The sequence below is a fragment of the Salvelinus alpinus genome, chromosome 13 (genome assembly GCF_045679555.1).
Source record: "Salvelinus alpinus chromosome 13, SLU_Salpinus.1, whole genome shotgun sequence".
Lineage (NCBI taxonomy): Eukaryota > Metazoa > Chordata > Actinopteri > Salmoniformes > Salmonidae > Salvelinus > Salvelinus alpinus.
This window is the reverse complement of record NC_092098.1, coordinates 27,181,690-27,197,753: the sequence shown is the minus strand read 5'-3', so window position 1 is coordinate 27,197,753 and position 16,064 is coordinate 27,181,690. Positions and strand designations below refer to the sequence as shown.

General features: G+C 41.7%; 2 protein-coding genes across 16 annotated transcripts in view; one reads left to right on the top strand and one right to left on the bottom strand.

Moving 5' to 3' along the window:
* Positions 1-14,692, bottom strand: part of LOC139537475 (P2X purinoceptor 5-like) — a 53,435-nt gene extending 38,743 nt beyond the window's left edge. For 2 of the 5 annotated variants that reach the window (XM_071338829.1, XM_071338830.1), the window contains exons 1-2: positions 14,400-14,690; positions 13,793-13,892 (exon numbers count right to left, since the gene is read on the bottom strand). In XM_071338829.1, coding sequence (XP_071194930.1) covers positions 13,793-13,892; positions 14,400-14,469 — 170 coding nt within the window. In that variant the 5' untranslated portion in view covers positions 14,470-14,690. The other 3 variants (XM_071338831.1, XM_071338833.1, XM_071338832.1) reach the window with 3 other exon arrangements.
* Positions 13,788-16,064, top strand: part of LOC139537468 (nuclear receptor corepressor 1-like) — a 121,745-nt gene continuing 119,468 nt past the window's right edge. For 10 of the 11 annotated variants that reach the window (XM_071338799.1, XM_071338795.1, XM_071338803.1 and 7 more), the window contains exons 1-2: positions 13,788-13,896; positions 15,313-15,457. The gene's annotated coding sequence lies outside the window, so the exon portion shown is untranslated. The remainder of the gene's footprint in view (positions 13,897-15,312; positions 15,458-16,064) is intronic. The other variant, XM_071338794.1, reaches the window with a different exon arrangement.

The following is a 16,064-nucleotide window of genomic DNA, read 5'->3' as shown; positions in this document are numbered from 1 at the left end:
TAGTCCAGATGGGTTCCCAATCTCCCAACCTCATAACTAGCAACCAAGAAGCCATTTCAGGCTGTTAGCCTGCGCTAGCTTGTCTAAGTATCTTAGCTGGCATACCTGCTGGCAAGATTGGTAGACTTTAGAGAAGCAAACAATTACTAAATGTACTGAATAAGACTCACATTCCTTTCAATCTTTTATCCAGATTTTTACAGAGAAGCATATTTTGTTTCTTAAAAAAAAAAAAAATCTTACATAGATTTAAGCATTATGATTATGGCTCAGATCGCAGGAAAAAGCTGTTTCAGGTGGGTGTCAGAAAATAGCAAAAATTCTCCAATTCACAGATGGGAGGCCTAACCCCTATATCTGACCACCCCCCATACTTCCTTACATACTTAATGCACATTCAGATTTTGGGGGTGCATGGGCCCTGCCTGACACAATGGAACCAATGGAATAGATCCAAAAAGTGCAAACCCACCGAGGCAGAATCAATCAAGCAGTCATAGTATTTGAAAGATTTCAAATACTATTTGGACCCAGGTCTGCATCTCACACTTTCCTGAGCTACCCAAGTCTGTCCATCAGACAACCTGATCACTCAACACACCATCTATCTATGGGGGGGCACTCATTGGCTAAATGCTGATCACTCTCACAGCTTCCCCCCTCCCTCTTTCTCTCTTGCACACTTTCCCTCGCTCTCACTCCCGCTTTAATTCTCTCTCTTGCTCTCATGTAGTCTTTCATTCCTCTCTCCTGCATCTCTCTCCCTCCAGAGATATCAAACATTAAAAAGAGAGAGGAAGAGAGGCAGTGGAGCATGTCAAGAATGATTCCGACACACTCGGGTCGACGCAGTTCAGATGAAAACAAGGCGGGTGGAGGCAGTACAGTTTCTCTCTCTCGCTATCTCTCTCTGGTTAGCCATTTCTCTGCTAGCAACATGTTGATCTGAACCACAAGAATAGGAGGTTTGACCGGTGCAAAATGGATGCACAGGGCTAATAGAACGCATGGTGACATTGGACTACTTAGTTAAAAAACACAACCACAGCTCAACCTCGGGGAACCATATGAAAGAGAGAGCGAGAGGGCGGTTGTGTCGAGAAAGAAAGGGTAGACACTGGACAGACAGCAATGACCTGATGTCTTGTACATTTTGAAATGAGGATGGGGGGCAGAGCTGATTATATAAAAGAAAACACTGCAATATTGCATTTATTTACTTAGGAACCGTGGGAAGTCTAGTGTAGTCTAAATTGACTGTTACGCAATGTGTTTTGTTAAATGTTATCTTTTACAGAGGGGATGATAGGCTGTGATTTTACTTTCAATATTTCTACAATGTTTTATTTGTACCCTAATAGGCCTACATGTATTTAACCTTAAAAAAACAGCTGTAGCAAATACAGTGTTCAGTCAGATAAGGGCTGCGATGCAAAAACAACGCTTCTTCTCAATACACACACACATTATTTACTATAAGCTGAGCTCCATGTCACTTTATTTCCCCCATCCAAAATGGACAGGTGTACCCTTGAGATGATGAAGTGTTTCAACCATCGACAGACAATTTTTTACTCTGGGGAAATTCCATGGTAAGAGAGTGACACTGAGACAGACATTTTATACTCTAAAATGTATGTCAAACAAAAACCAATGATTGCAAAGTTAAACCATACAACTACGCACAAGGACTACTTTTAACAATTTCCACAGAACATTTTACAAAAACACATTAACTTAAAAGAGCAAAGTTTGGTAACAGAATGACTGCACAAACGGCACAAACCGTCATTGTTACCAAACTTTGCATTTGCACTGTTTTTCTGGTAAATGTGCTTTAAATGTGCTTTACTCTTACTGGATACCAAAACAACAAGTTGGCTAGGACACTTATATCCTACTGAACTGTCAGGGTCATCTTCCTTAGCAAATACTGTATCTACTTGGTGCAGTGGAAAGATCAACATAAACACATGACGTATTTGAATTTGTGGAGAGACACTCAGGTCCAAATGAGGCTGTGATGGGGCCACTGACGTTAGTCACCTCTGCAGAAGTTATAAAGTAATGAGGTGGGATGTATCTCAAATGGCTCCCCATTCCATATATAGTGCACCAATGACCATAGGCATCTTGTCAAATTTAGTGCACTATATTTGGAATAGGGTGCCATTTGGGATGCATCTATGAAGTTGCTGCTGTAGTCAGCCAGAGGGAAGACTTCAGTACAGTCTGTTCCATGCCAATGCGGCGACCGACAAGTTCTCTCCCTCTCATGTTGTGCAGGGAGTGGACAGGGTGAACAGAGGTCACGCCAGTGCAAGTGAAGCGGCAGTTGAGCGTGCTCAGATTAGGGCTGATCACAAAGGCCATGCCATATGATGCACTGGGGCCCTGCACAGAGACTGTCAACACAGCTGTCCTATTCAGCGGGCATTAAGGTCTGATGAGGACGAGGGGCCGGCCAGCCAGCCAGCCACCAGTACAACTGACTGACTGTTTAGAAGAGAGGCAGAACACTGACTGACTGACAAGAGAGCAATAGATAGAAGATAAAAATAGAGAAAGGAACAGCATGCTTCACTTAGGATATGCATGGTGGTGCAGGGGGGGGAAATATATAATTTTTTCTAATGCCTGATTTTAGACGTTTTGCTTTACTTCAGTGCCTTCAGAAAGTATTCACACCCCTGGACTTTTTCTACATTTTGTTGTGTTACAGCCTGGGATTTTGTGTCACTGGCCTACACACGCCTTTCTTTTTCCCAACACAATTAAGACAACCACGGCCCGTTATTCAGAAGGGCGTTCTACTACGCTCCCATTGGCTAGCTAGCGTTGTCTCACTCACAGGCGACGAGCGCAGAGACAGGGACCTTCCAAGGTAACGCAAGGATGGAAAGTGTAATTTAACAATTAGCTGCCTACCGTAATGCAGGCCTATTATTATCATCATGTTTGGTAACATTTGCCTATGTATTCGGTATTTTAAGTTGTTATATTATCATTAGTAGTCTATTATCAGGTAAAAGCATATGCTTATTATTCATAATTTCTCAAATATTTATTAGCTAATCATTCAGTCTAATACACTATGCTACAGCCATTGAATCTGTCTTTGAGCTTTAAGGGACGTTAATGCTAGCTCTGTCCACGACATTATGTTATTATATTTTTTCAATCTTGCAATACAAGGACAAATGGTATTAATCAGTTACTTAAATTTCGCGCTACGTGATATTCACTTCCGGACTTGGAGAGCGCTCAACGCGTTGTAGAACGCCTCTCTGAATAACGGGGCGTGGTTTTGGCTTAACTGCATTGGGATAAAGAAAGACACGGCTTATACACAATACCCCATAATGTCAAAGTGGAATTAGGTTTTTAGAATTGTTTATAAATTAACTAAATCTAAATGACAGAGTGAAGAAGGAAGCCTGTACAGAATAAAACATATTCCAAAACATGCATCCTGTTTGCAATAAGTCACTGCAAAAAAACAGCAAAACACGTGGCAAAGAAATTTACTTTATGTCCTGAATACAAAGCTTTATGTTTGGGGCAAATACAACACAGCACATCAGTGAGTACCACTCTTCATATTTTCAAGGATGGTGGTGGCTGCATCATGTTATTGGTATGCTTGACATCAGCAGGGACTAGGAAGTTTTTTTAGGATAAAAATAAATGGGAAAGAGCTAAGCACAGGCAAAATCCTAAAGGAAAACCTGCTTCAGTCTACTTTCCACCAGACACTGGGAGATTAATTCACCTTTCAGCAGGACAATAACCTAAAACACAAGGCCAAATCTACACTGGAGTTGCTTACCAAGACCGTGAATGTTTCTGAGCGACCAAGTTACAGTTTTGACTTAAATCTACTTGAAAATCGATGGCAAGACCTGAAAATGGTTGTCTAGCAATGATCAACAACCATGTTAACAGAGCGTGAAGAATTTTGAAAATAATAAATGGGCAAATGTAGCAAAATCCTGGTTTGTAAAGCTCTTAAGAGACTTACTCAGAAATACTCACACCTGTAACTGCTGCCAAAGGTGCTTCTACAAAAGTATTGACTCGGGGGTGTGAATACTTATGTAAATGAGATTTTCTGTATTTCATTTGGAATAAATGTGCAAAAATGTCTAAAAACATGTTTTCACTTCGTCATTATGGGGTAATGTGTGTAGATGGATGAGAAAGAAAACAATCCATTTTGAATTCAGGCTGTAACACAACAAAATGTCAAATAAGAATAAGGGGTATGAATATTTTCTGAAGGTACTGTACATCTGCACAAACTGGGCTCTAGAGACTGGGTAAACCATATTAATTAAATAACTTTTTGACAGCATCCCTTTTGATTTGAACAAAACTTTCCATACATGTTTGCCCATGGAAGAAGTGGTCAGAAAATTACTTTTTGGACATGAATGACAAAACATATATATATATATATATTTTTTAATTTCACCTTTATTTAACCAGGTAGGCTAGTTGAGAACAAGTTCTCATTTGCAACTGCGACCTGGCCAAGATAAAGCATAGCAATTCGACACATACAACAACAGAGTTACACATGGAATAAACAAAACATACAGTCAATAATACAGTAGAAAAATAAGTCTGAGCAAATGAGGTGAGATAAGGGAGGTAAAGGCAAAAAAAGGCCATGGTGGCGAGGTAAATACAATATAGCAAGTAAAACACTGGAATGGTAGATTTGCAGTGGAAGAATGTGCAAAAGAGAAATAGAAATAATGGGGTGCAAAGGAGCAAAATAAATAAATAAATACAGTAGGGGAAGGGGTAGTTGTTTGGGCTAAATTATAGATAGGCTATGTACAGGTGCAGTAATCTGTGAGCTGCTCTGACAGCTGGTGCTTAAAGCTAGTGAGGGAGATAAGTGTTTTCAGCTTCAGAGATTTTTGCAGTTCGTTCCAGTCATTGGCAGCAGAGAACTGGAAGGAAAGACGACCAAAGGAGGAATTGGCTTTGGGGGTGACCAGTGAGATATACCTGCTGGAGCGCGTGCTACGAGTGGGTGCTGCTATGGTGACCAGTGAGCTGAGATAAGGTGGGGCTTTACCTAGCAGAGACTTGTAGATAACCCACTGGCTACAGGTTTGGCGATGAGTATGAAGCGAGGGCCAACCAACGAGAGCGTACAGGTCGCAATGGTGGGTAGTGTATGAGGCTTTGGTGATAGACTGTATCCAGTTTGTTGAGTAGAGTGTTGGAGGCTATTTTATAGATGACATCCCCGAAGTCGAGGATCGGTAGGATGGTCAGTTTTACGAGGGTATGTTTGGCAGCATGCATGAAGGATGCTTTGTTGAGATATAGGAAGCCGATTCCAGATTTAATTTTGGATTGGAGATGCTTAATGAGAGTCTGGAAGGAGAGTTTACAGTCTAACCAGACACCTAGGTATTTGTAGTTGTCCACGTATTCTAAGTCAGAGCCATCCAGAGTAGTAATGCTGGACGGACGAGCAGGTGCAGGCAGTGATCGGTTGAATAGCATGCATTTAGTTTTACTTGCATTTAAGAGCAGTTGGAGGCCAAGGAAGGAGAGTTGTATGGCATTGAAGCTCGTCTGGAGGTTAGTTAACACAGTGTCCAAAGAGGGGCCAGAAGTATACAGAATGGTGTCGTCTGCGTAGAGGTGTATCAGAGAATCACTGGCAGCAAGAGCAACATCATTCATCATTCATCAATCATCAATCATTTGAGAAACCAAGGCTGTCGAGTCTGCCAATAAGAATGTGGTGATTGACAGAGTCGAAAGCCTTGGCCAGGTCGATGAATATGGCTGCGCAGTAATGTCTCTTATCGATGGCGGTTATGATGTCGTTTAGGACCTTGAGCGTGGCTGAGGTGCACCCATGACCAGCTCTGAAACCAGATTGCATAGCGGAGAAGGTATTGTGGGATTCGAAATGGTCGGTAATCTGTTTGTTAACTTGGCTTTCGAAGACCTTAGAAAGACAGGGTAGGATAGATATAGGTCTGTAGCAGTTTGGGTCTAGAGTGTCACCCCCTTTGAAAATCTTTGGGAATCTCAGACGATACGAAAGAGAGGTTGAACAGGCTAGTAATAGGGGTTGCAACAATTTCGGCAGATCATTTTAGAAAGAGAGGGTCCAGATTGTCTAGCCCGGCTGATTTGTAGGGATCCAGATTTTGCAGCTCTTTCAGAACATCGGCTATCTGGATTTGGGTGAAGGAGAAATGGTGGGGGCTTTGGCGGGTTGCTGTGGAGGGTGCCGGGCAGTTGACCGGGGTAGGGATAGCCAGGTGGAAAGCAGCCGTAGAGAAATGCTTATTGAAATTCTCAATTATAGTGGATTTATCGGTGGTGACAGTGTTTCCTAGCCTCAGAGCAGTGGGGAGCTGGGAGGAGGTGCTCTTATTCTCCATGGACTTTTTTGAGTTAGTACTACAGGATGCAAATTCCTGTTTGAAAAAGCTAGCCTTAGCTTTCCTAACTGCCTGTGTATATTTGTTCCTAACTTCCCTGAAAAGTTGCATATCACGGGGGCTAATGCAGAACGCCACAGGATGTTTTTGTGCTGGTCAAGGGCAGACAGGTCTGGAGTGAACCAAGGACTATATCTATTCCTAGTTCTACATTTTTTGAATGGGGCATGCTTATTTAAGATGGTGAGGAAGGCACTTTTAAAGAATAGCCAGGCATCATCTACTGACGGGGTGAGGTCAATGTCATTCCAGGATACCCCGGCCAGGTCGATTAGAAAGGCCTGCTCGCAGAAGTGTTTTAGGGAGCGTTTGAGAGTGATGAGGGGTGGTCGTTTGGTCGCAGACCCATTACGGATGCAGGCAATGAGGCAGTGATCGCTGAGATCTTGATTTAAAACAGCAGAGGTGTATTTGGAAGGCGAGTTAGTTAGGATGACATCTATGAGGGTGCCCGTGTTTACGGATTTGGAGTTGTACCTGGTAGGTTCATTGATCATTTGTGTGAGATTGAGGGCATCAAGCTTAGAGTGTAGGATGGCCGGGGTGTGTCCCAGCATGTCCCAGTTTAGGTCACCTAGTAGCACGAGCTCAGAAGATAGATGGGGGGCAATCAATTCACATATGGTATCGAGGGCGCAGCTGGGGGCAGAGGGAGGTCTATAGCAAGCGGCAACAGTGAGAGACTTGTTTCTGGAAAGGTGAATTTACTTCTAATACTTCTTCTAATTTTAGAAGTAGAAGCTCGAATTGTTTGGGCACAGACTTGGATAGTAATACAGAACTCTGCAGGCTATCTTTGCAGTAGATTGCAACACCGCCCCCTTTGGCAGTTCTATCTTGGCGGAAAATGTTATAGTTAGCAATGGAGATTTCAGGGTTTTTGGTGGTTTTTCTAAGCCAGAATTCAGACACGGCTAAGACATCCGGGTTGGCAGAGTGTGCTAAAGCAGTGAGTAAAACAAACTTAGGGAGTAGGCTTCTAATGTTAACATGCATGAAACCAAGGCTTTTACGGTTACAGAAGTCAACAAATGAGAGCACCTGGGGAGTGGAGCTAGGCAATGCAGGACCTGGATTAACCTCTACATCACCAGAGGAACAGAGGAGAAGTAGGATAAGGATACGGCTAAATGCTATACGAACTGGCCGACTAGCACGTTCTGAACAGAGTAAAAGGAGCAGGTTTCTGGGCTCGATAGCATAGATTCAAGGCATAGTGTACAGACAAAGGTAAGGTAGGATGTGAGTACATTGGAGGTAAACCTAGGCATTGAGTAATGAGAGAGATATAGTCTCTAGAGACGTTTAAACCAGGTGATGTCATCGCATATGTAGGAGGTGGAACAACATGGTTGGTTAAGGCATATTGAGCAGGGCTAGATTTCTACAGTGAAATAAGACAGTAATCACTAACCACGACAGTAATGGACGAGGCATATTGATATTAGAGAGAGGCATGCGTAGCCAAGTGAACATATGGGTCCAGTGAGTGGTTGGGCTGACTGGGGACACAGCGATTCAGAGAGTTAGCAGGCCGATGCTAACAAGCTAACAGACAGTAGGCCGGGGCTAAACAAGCTAGCAGTTAGCAGACCGCGGCTAAACAAGCTAGCAGTTAGCAGGGGCTAGCAGTTAGCAGACCGGGGCAGGCAAGCTAGCAGTTCGCAGACCGGGGCCGGCAAGCTAGCAGTTAGCAGACCGGGGCGAGCAAGGATCAGGAGCAGGAGATAGAGGTTCTCAAAGTTGACCTATTTTGCATACCCCACTGTACCGTGAGACATCCATGTCTTCATCCCTGGAAAAGACAAATGGGTGAGTTTGATATCATTTAAAAGCTTACAAAACAGGGTTGGTAAACTATTTAATAATTTATTTAAAAAATGTACATGTAATGTCAACAATTACTGAGTTACAGTTCATATAAGGAAATCAGTCAATTGAACTACATTCATTAGGCCCTAATCTGGATTTCACCTGACAGGGAATACAGATATGCATCTGTTGGTCATAGATTCCATTAAAAAAAGGTAGGGGCAGTATCTGGTGTGACCACCATTTGCCTCATGCAGTGCGACACATCTCGACCCATAGCATATGCCTGCCCATACCATAACCCCACCATGGGGCATCAGCAAACCGCACAACACCATACACGCTGTCTGCCATCTGCTCGGTATAGTTGAAACCGGGATTAATCCGTGAAGAGCACACTTCTCCAGCATGCCAGTGGCCATCGAAGGTGAGCATTTGCCCACTGAAGCCAAACTGCAGTCAAGTCAATACTCTGGTGAGGACGAAGAGCACGCAGATGAGCTTCCCGGAGACGGTTTCTGACAGTTTGTGCAGAAATTCTTTGCTTGTGCAAAACCACAGTTTCATAAACTGTCCGGGTGGTTGGTCTCAGACAATCCCACAGTGGAAGAAGCCAGATGAGGAGGTCCTGGGCTGGCGTGGTTACACGTGGTCTGTGGTTGTGAGGCTGGTTGGACGTACTTCCAAATTCTCGAAAACAACGTTGGAGGCGGCTTATGGTAGAAAAATGAACATTCAATTCTCTGGCAACAGCTCTGGGGGACATTCCTTCAGTCAGCATGCCAATTGCACACTCCCTAAAAAATGTAATAGATATTTAGCTTCATGTGAGTATGGAACATTTCTGGGATCTTTTATTTCAGCTCATGAAACATGGGACCAACACTTTACATATTTTTATTTTTGCTCAGCGTAATTCTGCACTGCGGCTCAGTGCGGGAGATGGGCTGGGGGCAGATGACCAGTCAATACCGGGGGCAGAGGTAGTGCTTGGGGCTGGTGAACAGGCAGTGCTGAGAACAAAATCAGGTGCTGTCTCCATTCATTGGAGTTGTGCCTTAAAACAAATGTATAAAAAAAGGGATACTTAGTACACATATCCAAACCATGTCATTAAGGGGTATTGTTTGTAGATTGAGTAAAAAAAAAAAAAACTTTATCCATAAATAATGCTGTAAAGTAACAAAATGTGGAAAAAGGGGTCTGAAAACTTTCTGAATGCACTGTGTGTGTGTGTATACATACATACAGTTGAAGTCGGAAGTTTACATACACCTTAGCCAAATACATTTAAACTCAGTTTTTCACAATTCCTGACATTTAATCCTAGTAAAAATTCCCTGTCTTAGGTCAGTTAGGATCACCACTTTATTTTAAGAATGTGAAATGTCAGAATAATAGTAGAGAGAATGATTTATTTCAGCTTTTATTTTACATACACACAATTAGTATTTGGTAGCATTGCCTTTAAATAGTTTAACTTTGTTCAAACATTTCGGGTAGCATTCCACAAGCTTCCCACAATAAGTTGGGTGAATTTTGGCCCATTCCTCCTGACAAAGCTGGTGTAACTGAGTCAGGTATGTAGGCCTCCTTGCACGCAAACGTTTTTTCAGTTCTGCCCACAACTTTTCTATGGGATTGAGGTCAGGGCTTTGTGATGGCCACTCCAATACCTTGACTTTGTTGTCCTTAAACCATTTTGCCACAACTTTGAAAGTATGCTTGGGGTCATTGTCCATTTGGAAGAACCATTTGCGACCAAGCTTTAACTTCCTGACTGATGTCTTGAGAAGTAGCTTCAATATATCCACATAATTTTGCTTCCTCACGATGCTATCTAATTTGTGATGTGCACCAGATCCTCCTGCAGCAAAGCACCCCACAACATGATGCTGCCACCCCCACAACATGAAGCTGCCACCCCCGTGCTTCACAGTTGGGATGGTGTTCTTCGGCTTGCAAGCATCCCACTTTTTCCTCCACACATAAATGGTCATTATGGACAAACAGTTATATTTTTGTTTTATCAGACCAGAGGACATTTCTCCAAAAAGTACAATCTTTGTCCCCATGTGCAGTTGCAAACCATAGTCTGGCTTTTTTTATGGCAGTTTTGGAGCAGTGGCTTCTTCCTTGCTGAGCGGCCTTTAAGGTTATGTCGATATAGGACTTGTTTTACTGTGGATATAGATACTTTTGTACCTGTTTCCTCCAGCATCTTCACAAGGTCCTTTGCTGTTGTTCTGGGATTGATTTGCACTTTTCGCACCAAAGTACGTTCATCTCTAGGAAACAGAATGCGTCTCCTTCCTGAGCGGTATGACGGCTGCGTGGTCCCATGGTGTTTATACTTGCGTACTACTGTTTGTACAGATGAATGTGGTACCTTCAGGCGTTTGGAAATTGCTCCCAAGGATGAACCAGACTTGTGGAGGTCTACAATTGTCTTCTGAGGTCTTGGCTGATTTATTTTGATTTTCCCATGATGTCAAGCAAAGAGGCACCGAGTTTGAAGGTAGGCCTTGAAATACATCCACAGGTACACCGCCAATTGACTCTAATTATGTCAATTAGCCTAGCAGAAGCTTCTAAAGCCATGACATAATTTTCTGGAATTTTCCAAGCTGTTTAAAGGCACAGTCAACTTAGTGTATGTAAACTTCTGACCCACTGGAATTGTAATACAGTGAATTATAAGTGAAATAATCTGTCTGTAAACAATTGTTGGAAAAATGTATTGTGTCATGCACAAAGTAGATGTCCTAACCAACTTGCCAAAAGTATAGTTTGTTAACAAGAAATTTGTGGAGTGGTAGAAAAACAAGTTTTAATGCCTCCAACCTAAGTGTATGTAAACTTCCGACTTCAACTGTACACACTCCAGCAGTCAAAAGTTTGGACACACCTACTCAAGGGTTTTTCTATATTTTTATTATTCTACATTGTAGAATAATAGTGAAGACATCAACACCATGAAATAACACATATGCAATCATATACCAACCAAAAGTGTTAAAACAAAATATATTTTATATTCTTTGAAGTAGCCACCCTTTGTCTAGATGACAGCTTTGCACACTCTCAACCAGCTTTATGAGGTAGTCACCTGGAATGCATTTCCAATAACAGGTGTGCCTTGTTAAAAGTCCATTTGAGGAATTTCTTTCCTTCTTAATATGTTTGATCCAATCAGTTCAGTTGTGACAATGTAAATAGTACCCGCAAAACACCAGTCTCAACATCAACAGTGAAGAGGCGACTCCGGGATGCTGGCCTTCTAGGCAGAGTTGCTCTGTCCAGTGTCTGTGTTCTTTTGCCCATCTTAATCTTCTTTTTATTGGCCAGTCTGAGATATGGCTTTTTCTTTGCAACTCTGCCTAGAGGGCCAGCATCCCGGAGTCGCCTTATCAATCACCTGTCTCGAAATTTGTTTTGATTTAGAATGGATCATTATCATGCACCTGTCTCAAAACAGGGGCAGCGGGAAAAGAATACATGAAATCTATGCACTTATAGCGAATGGAGGATGCGTTTGCCCTACCTGACTGTTCATTTTCATGCCAGCCAGGTAGGCTATACTTCTGTTGTAAAGATAAGCAATGTGCTTAATATTAGGAAAGTAGATACATAAATATATTAGGCCTAGCCTATGGGACCTCCTTTTTTTAATAGAGGCCATCACTCTGTTTTTTCGTGCAAGTGCATAGCCTACAGAAATGTTGTACAACATGAGTACATGGGCTCTCATGAAGTGTTTGATTAGATGTTTGATTACATTCGCATTGATGTCAGAGTGAGAGGGACAATATAGTGCTGAGTACCAGGTAGTTAGCAAGTTTGGCAGGCTACAATTGACCAACAACAGCATCAGAGCTTGGAGAAGCCTAATTATTGTGGAAAGCGGGCCGAACAGGCCCCCATTAACATCGACGGGGCTGTAGTGGAGCAGGTCGAGAGTCGAGTGTCCACATCACCAACGAACTATCATGATCCAAACATACCAAGATAGTCGTGAAGAGGGCACGACAAAACCTTTTCACCCTCAGGAGACTGAAAAGATTTGGCATGGGTCCCCAGATCCTCAAAAGGTTATACAGCTACACCATCGAGAGCATCCTGACCGGTTGCATCACCACCTGGCAACTGCTGAGCATCTGACCGTAAGGCGCTACAGAGGGTAGTGCGAACGGCCCAAGCATCCTGTCATCCAGGACCTATATAATAAGCGGTGTCAGAGGAAAGCCCATAAAATTGTCAGAGAGACTCCAGTCACCCAAATTATAGACTGTTTTCTCCGCTACCGCACAGCAAGCGGTACCGGAGCGCCAAGTCTAGGACCAAAAGGCTCCTCAACAGCTTCTACCCCCAAGCCATAAGACTGCTGAACAATTCATAAAATCCCCACCAGACAATTTACATGGATCCCCTCCCTTTTGTACACTGCTGCTACTTGCTGTTTGTTTGTTACCTATGCATAGTCACTTCGCCCCACCTACACTTCTCCCCCAGATTACCTCAACTAGCCTGTACCCCCGCACACTGACTCAGTACCGGTGCCCTCTGTATATAGCCTCATTATTGTTATTCTTATTGTGTTACTTTTTATTATTACTTTTTATTTTAGTCTACTTGATAAATATTTTCTTATTTTTGAACTGGACTGTTGGTTAAGGGCTTGTAAGTAAGCATTTCACGGTAGAGTCTACACCTGTTGTATTCGGCGCATGTGACGAATAAAGTTTGATTTGAAATTGCATTCTAAACTGAAGATCATGATTTGGTGATTATTGGAGTCAGGTGTGTTAGCTGGGGTTGGGGCAAAACTGACACCAATCAGGCCCTCGAGGACTGGAATTGCCCACCCCTGCTTTAGGTCAAACGGGGTGAGGGGCGTGACCGTTCAAAGTCAGTATTTTCAATTTCATGTTATAGCGCCACCATCTGGCCAATCTGTGTAATTTTGTAAATGCCAGATCTCAATGGCAAGATGCCTCACTCATCAAAGCTATGTCAAAATTAGGCCAGTGCTGTGTGAGATATTGTGTGCAACTAATGTACATACTAACGCACAAACGGACAGAGACAGATACAGTCTCCTGCCCAATTTCATCGTTGGGAACAAAAATCACATTATTTGTTAGGCTTAATAAATTGACCATCGGTTGACTGTTCTGACAAGGTTACTTAACCACAAATGTATGCTAAGCAGGCACTTATTATTTAAAATAGCAGATTACTTTCTAAACCTGGATCCCAAGCACAACATGGGTAGTTTATATGCATGCAATCAATTTTTGTTATATAGTTAAATAAAATAAATTATAAGGGCATCATTTCTACTGGTACAACCAAGAAGCACCAAACTGGCGTAAGCCCTATCAATAGGTGTTTTTAAAAGGAATGTGTGGGGCTGATTGGCCAGTATGTTCTGCTGCAAAATGATAATTATTCTGAAGATTGCTTACTTGCTAGCTTCGCTGACAGAGACAACTTACTTGCAATCGTGCATAATGACTCTGGAGGCTGGTATTACCAACACCGCACAGCTGCCTAGAAGCTCTTCTCGACGCTGTACACCTTGATTGTAGTAATTGCCTAGGTAATTATTTGGAGAAAAGTAATTACTTTATTTGTTGTCATTTAAAGCATTGCTACATAACGACATAAAAAAAATTATTAACACAAAATTACATGCACCGAAACATTTGAGTTGTTGTAGACTTCTGAACTATGCATGGCAGTAAGGTTAATGCTATCCGGGATTCTTGGGACCTGAGCGATTCATTAGAGGTGGAAAATACCAAATTTATTTGGTTGCTTGTACATTTTTTATTTAGACCTTTTTTAGAAGTACATACCGGCCGTGACGGCAGTCAATGACGATAGTTAGTCAATCGAAAGTCCCTTTTTCGTGATTAACTACCGTATTTTGACATTAAGTTTGAAAAGCTGTTACATGGCAAGTTGAAAGGCTGCTTCCTGGGCTTAATGGAGATTTAACGTCTCCATATCAACGTCTCCTGTAAAGCCAAATTCTGGTTCAGGAATACATAGGCTGCTCAAAGGACCAATCAAAACGAATGTTTTCCATTGTAAACCCACCTTGAGATACACAAATGAAGAGGAATTTAGTTCCTCGAGTCTTAAAATTGTTTGTACAAAGAACATGCATTCATCATCTGGATAGGCAGTTGGAGTGCTCGAACATCGCCAGACAAATCGCTTGTTTCAGATGAGTTGAATTGCTTGTCTCTACATAACAAATTTAAACAGTTTACGTGACTTTGGTGAATTCTGCTGATAGTAAATGCATTTTATCCAGACAAAGGTACTACGAAAATTACAAATAAAACATGCATTTTTTTTTGCCGTTCTTATAAACATTCCGTATTTTCAGTCTTATTTATCAAAGGTTCCGCCTAAAATAAGTTAATTTGCTACATTTCCTGTTTCTGGAACGCAACATAACATTTGAACTCACGACCATATATAATATCTAATTACAAAAACATCGAAAATTGGCATAAGTCAACGAATATCCAGTTGATATGAAAATCAGAAATGTTCTAATTATAATGTTAGTTAGGCATCTGAAAGTTTCCCGTTTCTGTTGCATGTGTAAGGTTAGGTAAACGACCAACCGATCATTTGTATTATTCAAGAAATGTATTTTTATTTATTTATCTAAACTGTGGACACATTATTACTTATATTTATGTTTTGGATAAATCTAAAATCAGGATCAACAAGCATGTTTTGTGTCAGGCGGAAGACACAGTTGATCTTTAGTTCGTCTATGGGGATGGTTTGAACGTTACACAACATTATCCTCTTCGGTATATCAAATAAAAATATATTTTTAAAATCGTGTAGTTTAGACAACGTTGACTTAATGTCTAATCACTGTTTTAATCCATATTTAACACACACAGTAAGCACCGAGAAAATATGCAAATGTGCATCATGAAAGTACTGTATTTTTTTTTCTATATAACAATTTCTACAATCCTGCCAGGACATCGACAGACAAATGTGGTGCAGCGTTCTGTCTGCTACGACCCGTCTACTGTCCGTCAACAGCGGGTTTACAAAACATCTGCCCTTTAAGATCAATAAGAACACATTTTCTTCTTACACGGTACTTTTTCCCTGAATGTGAGGTGAGTGCCTATCTCTTCATATGTGCACAGAAGTTACATGTTTTTAAAATAGAGCATAACTTTGGGTTGCGTTTAGCTAGCATGTTAGCCACTTTAGCGTACTATATCGAGGCTGCAAATTTCCCTTTGCAAGATGGCGGCTTGCTTGAGAATTCAAAGTGAAAAATTGTAACAAACAACACTGTCGTTTCGCAGCATCCGATGTTTTCATGTACTTTATACAGTTCAAGTATGCTGCATTTACACATTTATGGGAGATGAATGCTAATTCGTCGATTTAAACTAAAAAGAAACGCACATATCCTTTAATTCAGCCACAAGCAATTGATATTGTAAGCTAGTTAGCTTACCCAGTTAGCATACATGCTAACAAGGCAAACACCAGAGGAAGGTGTAGACTGCAACGAGCATTACATTTGTCAAGTTGCTATTGATGTTTGCAGCTATATCTTGTTTAATACGTTTAGACAATCATAACTAATAATTGATTTTACCTTATGTAAAAAGGTTCGCTCCATACAGCAGTATCTGCAAACTATTTAGCTAAACTAGCTAGGTAATCATGTTATGTAGGCCTAGTAGCTAGGTAGCTATTATTGTAAACGTC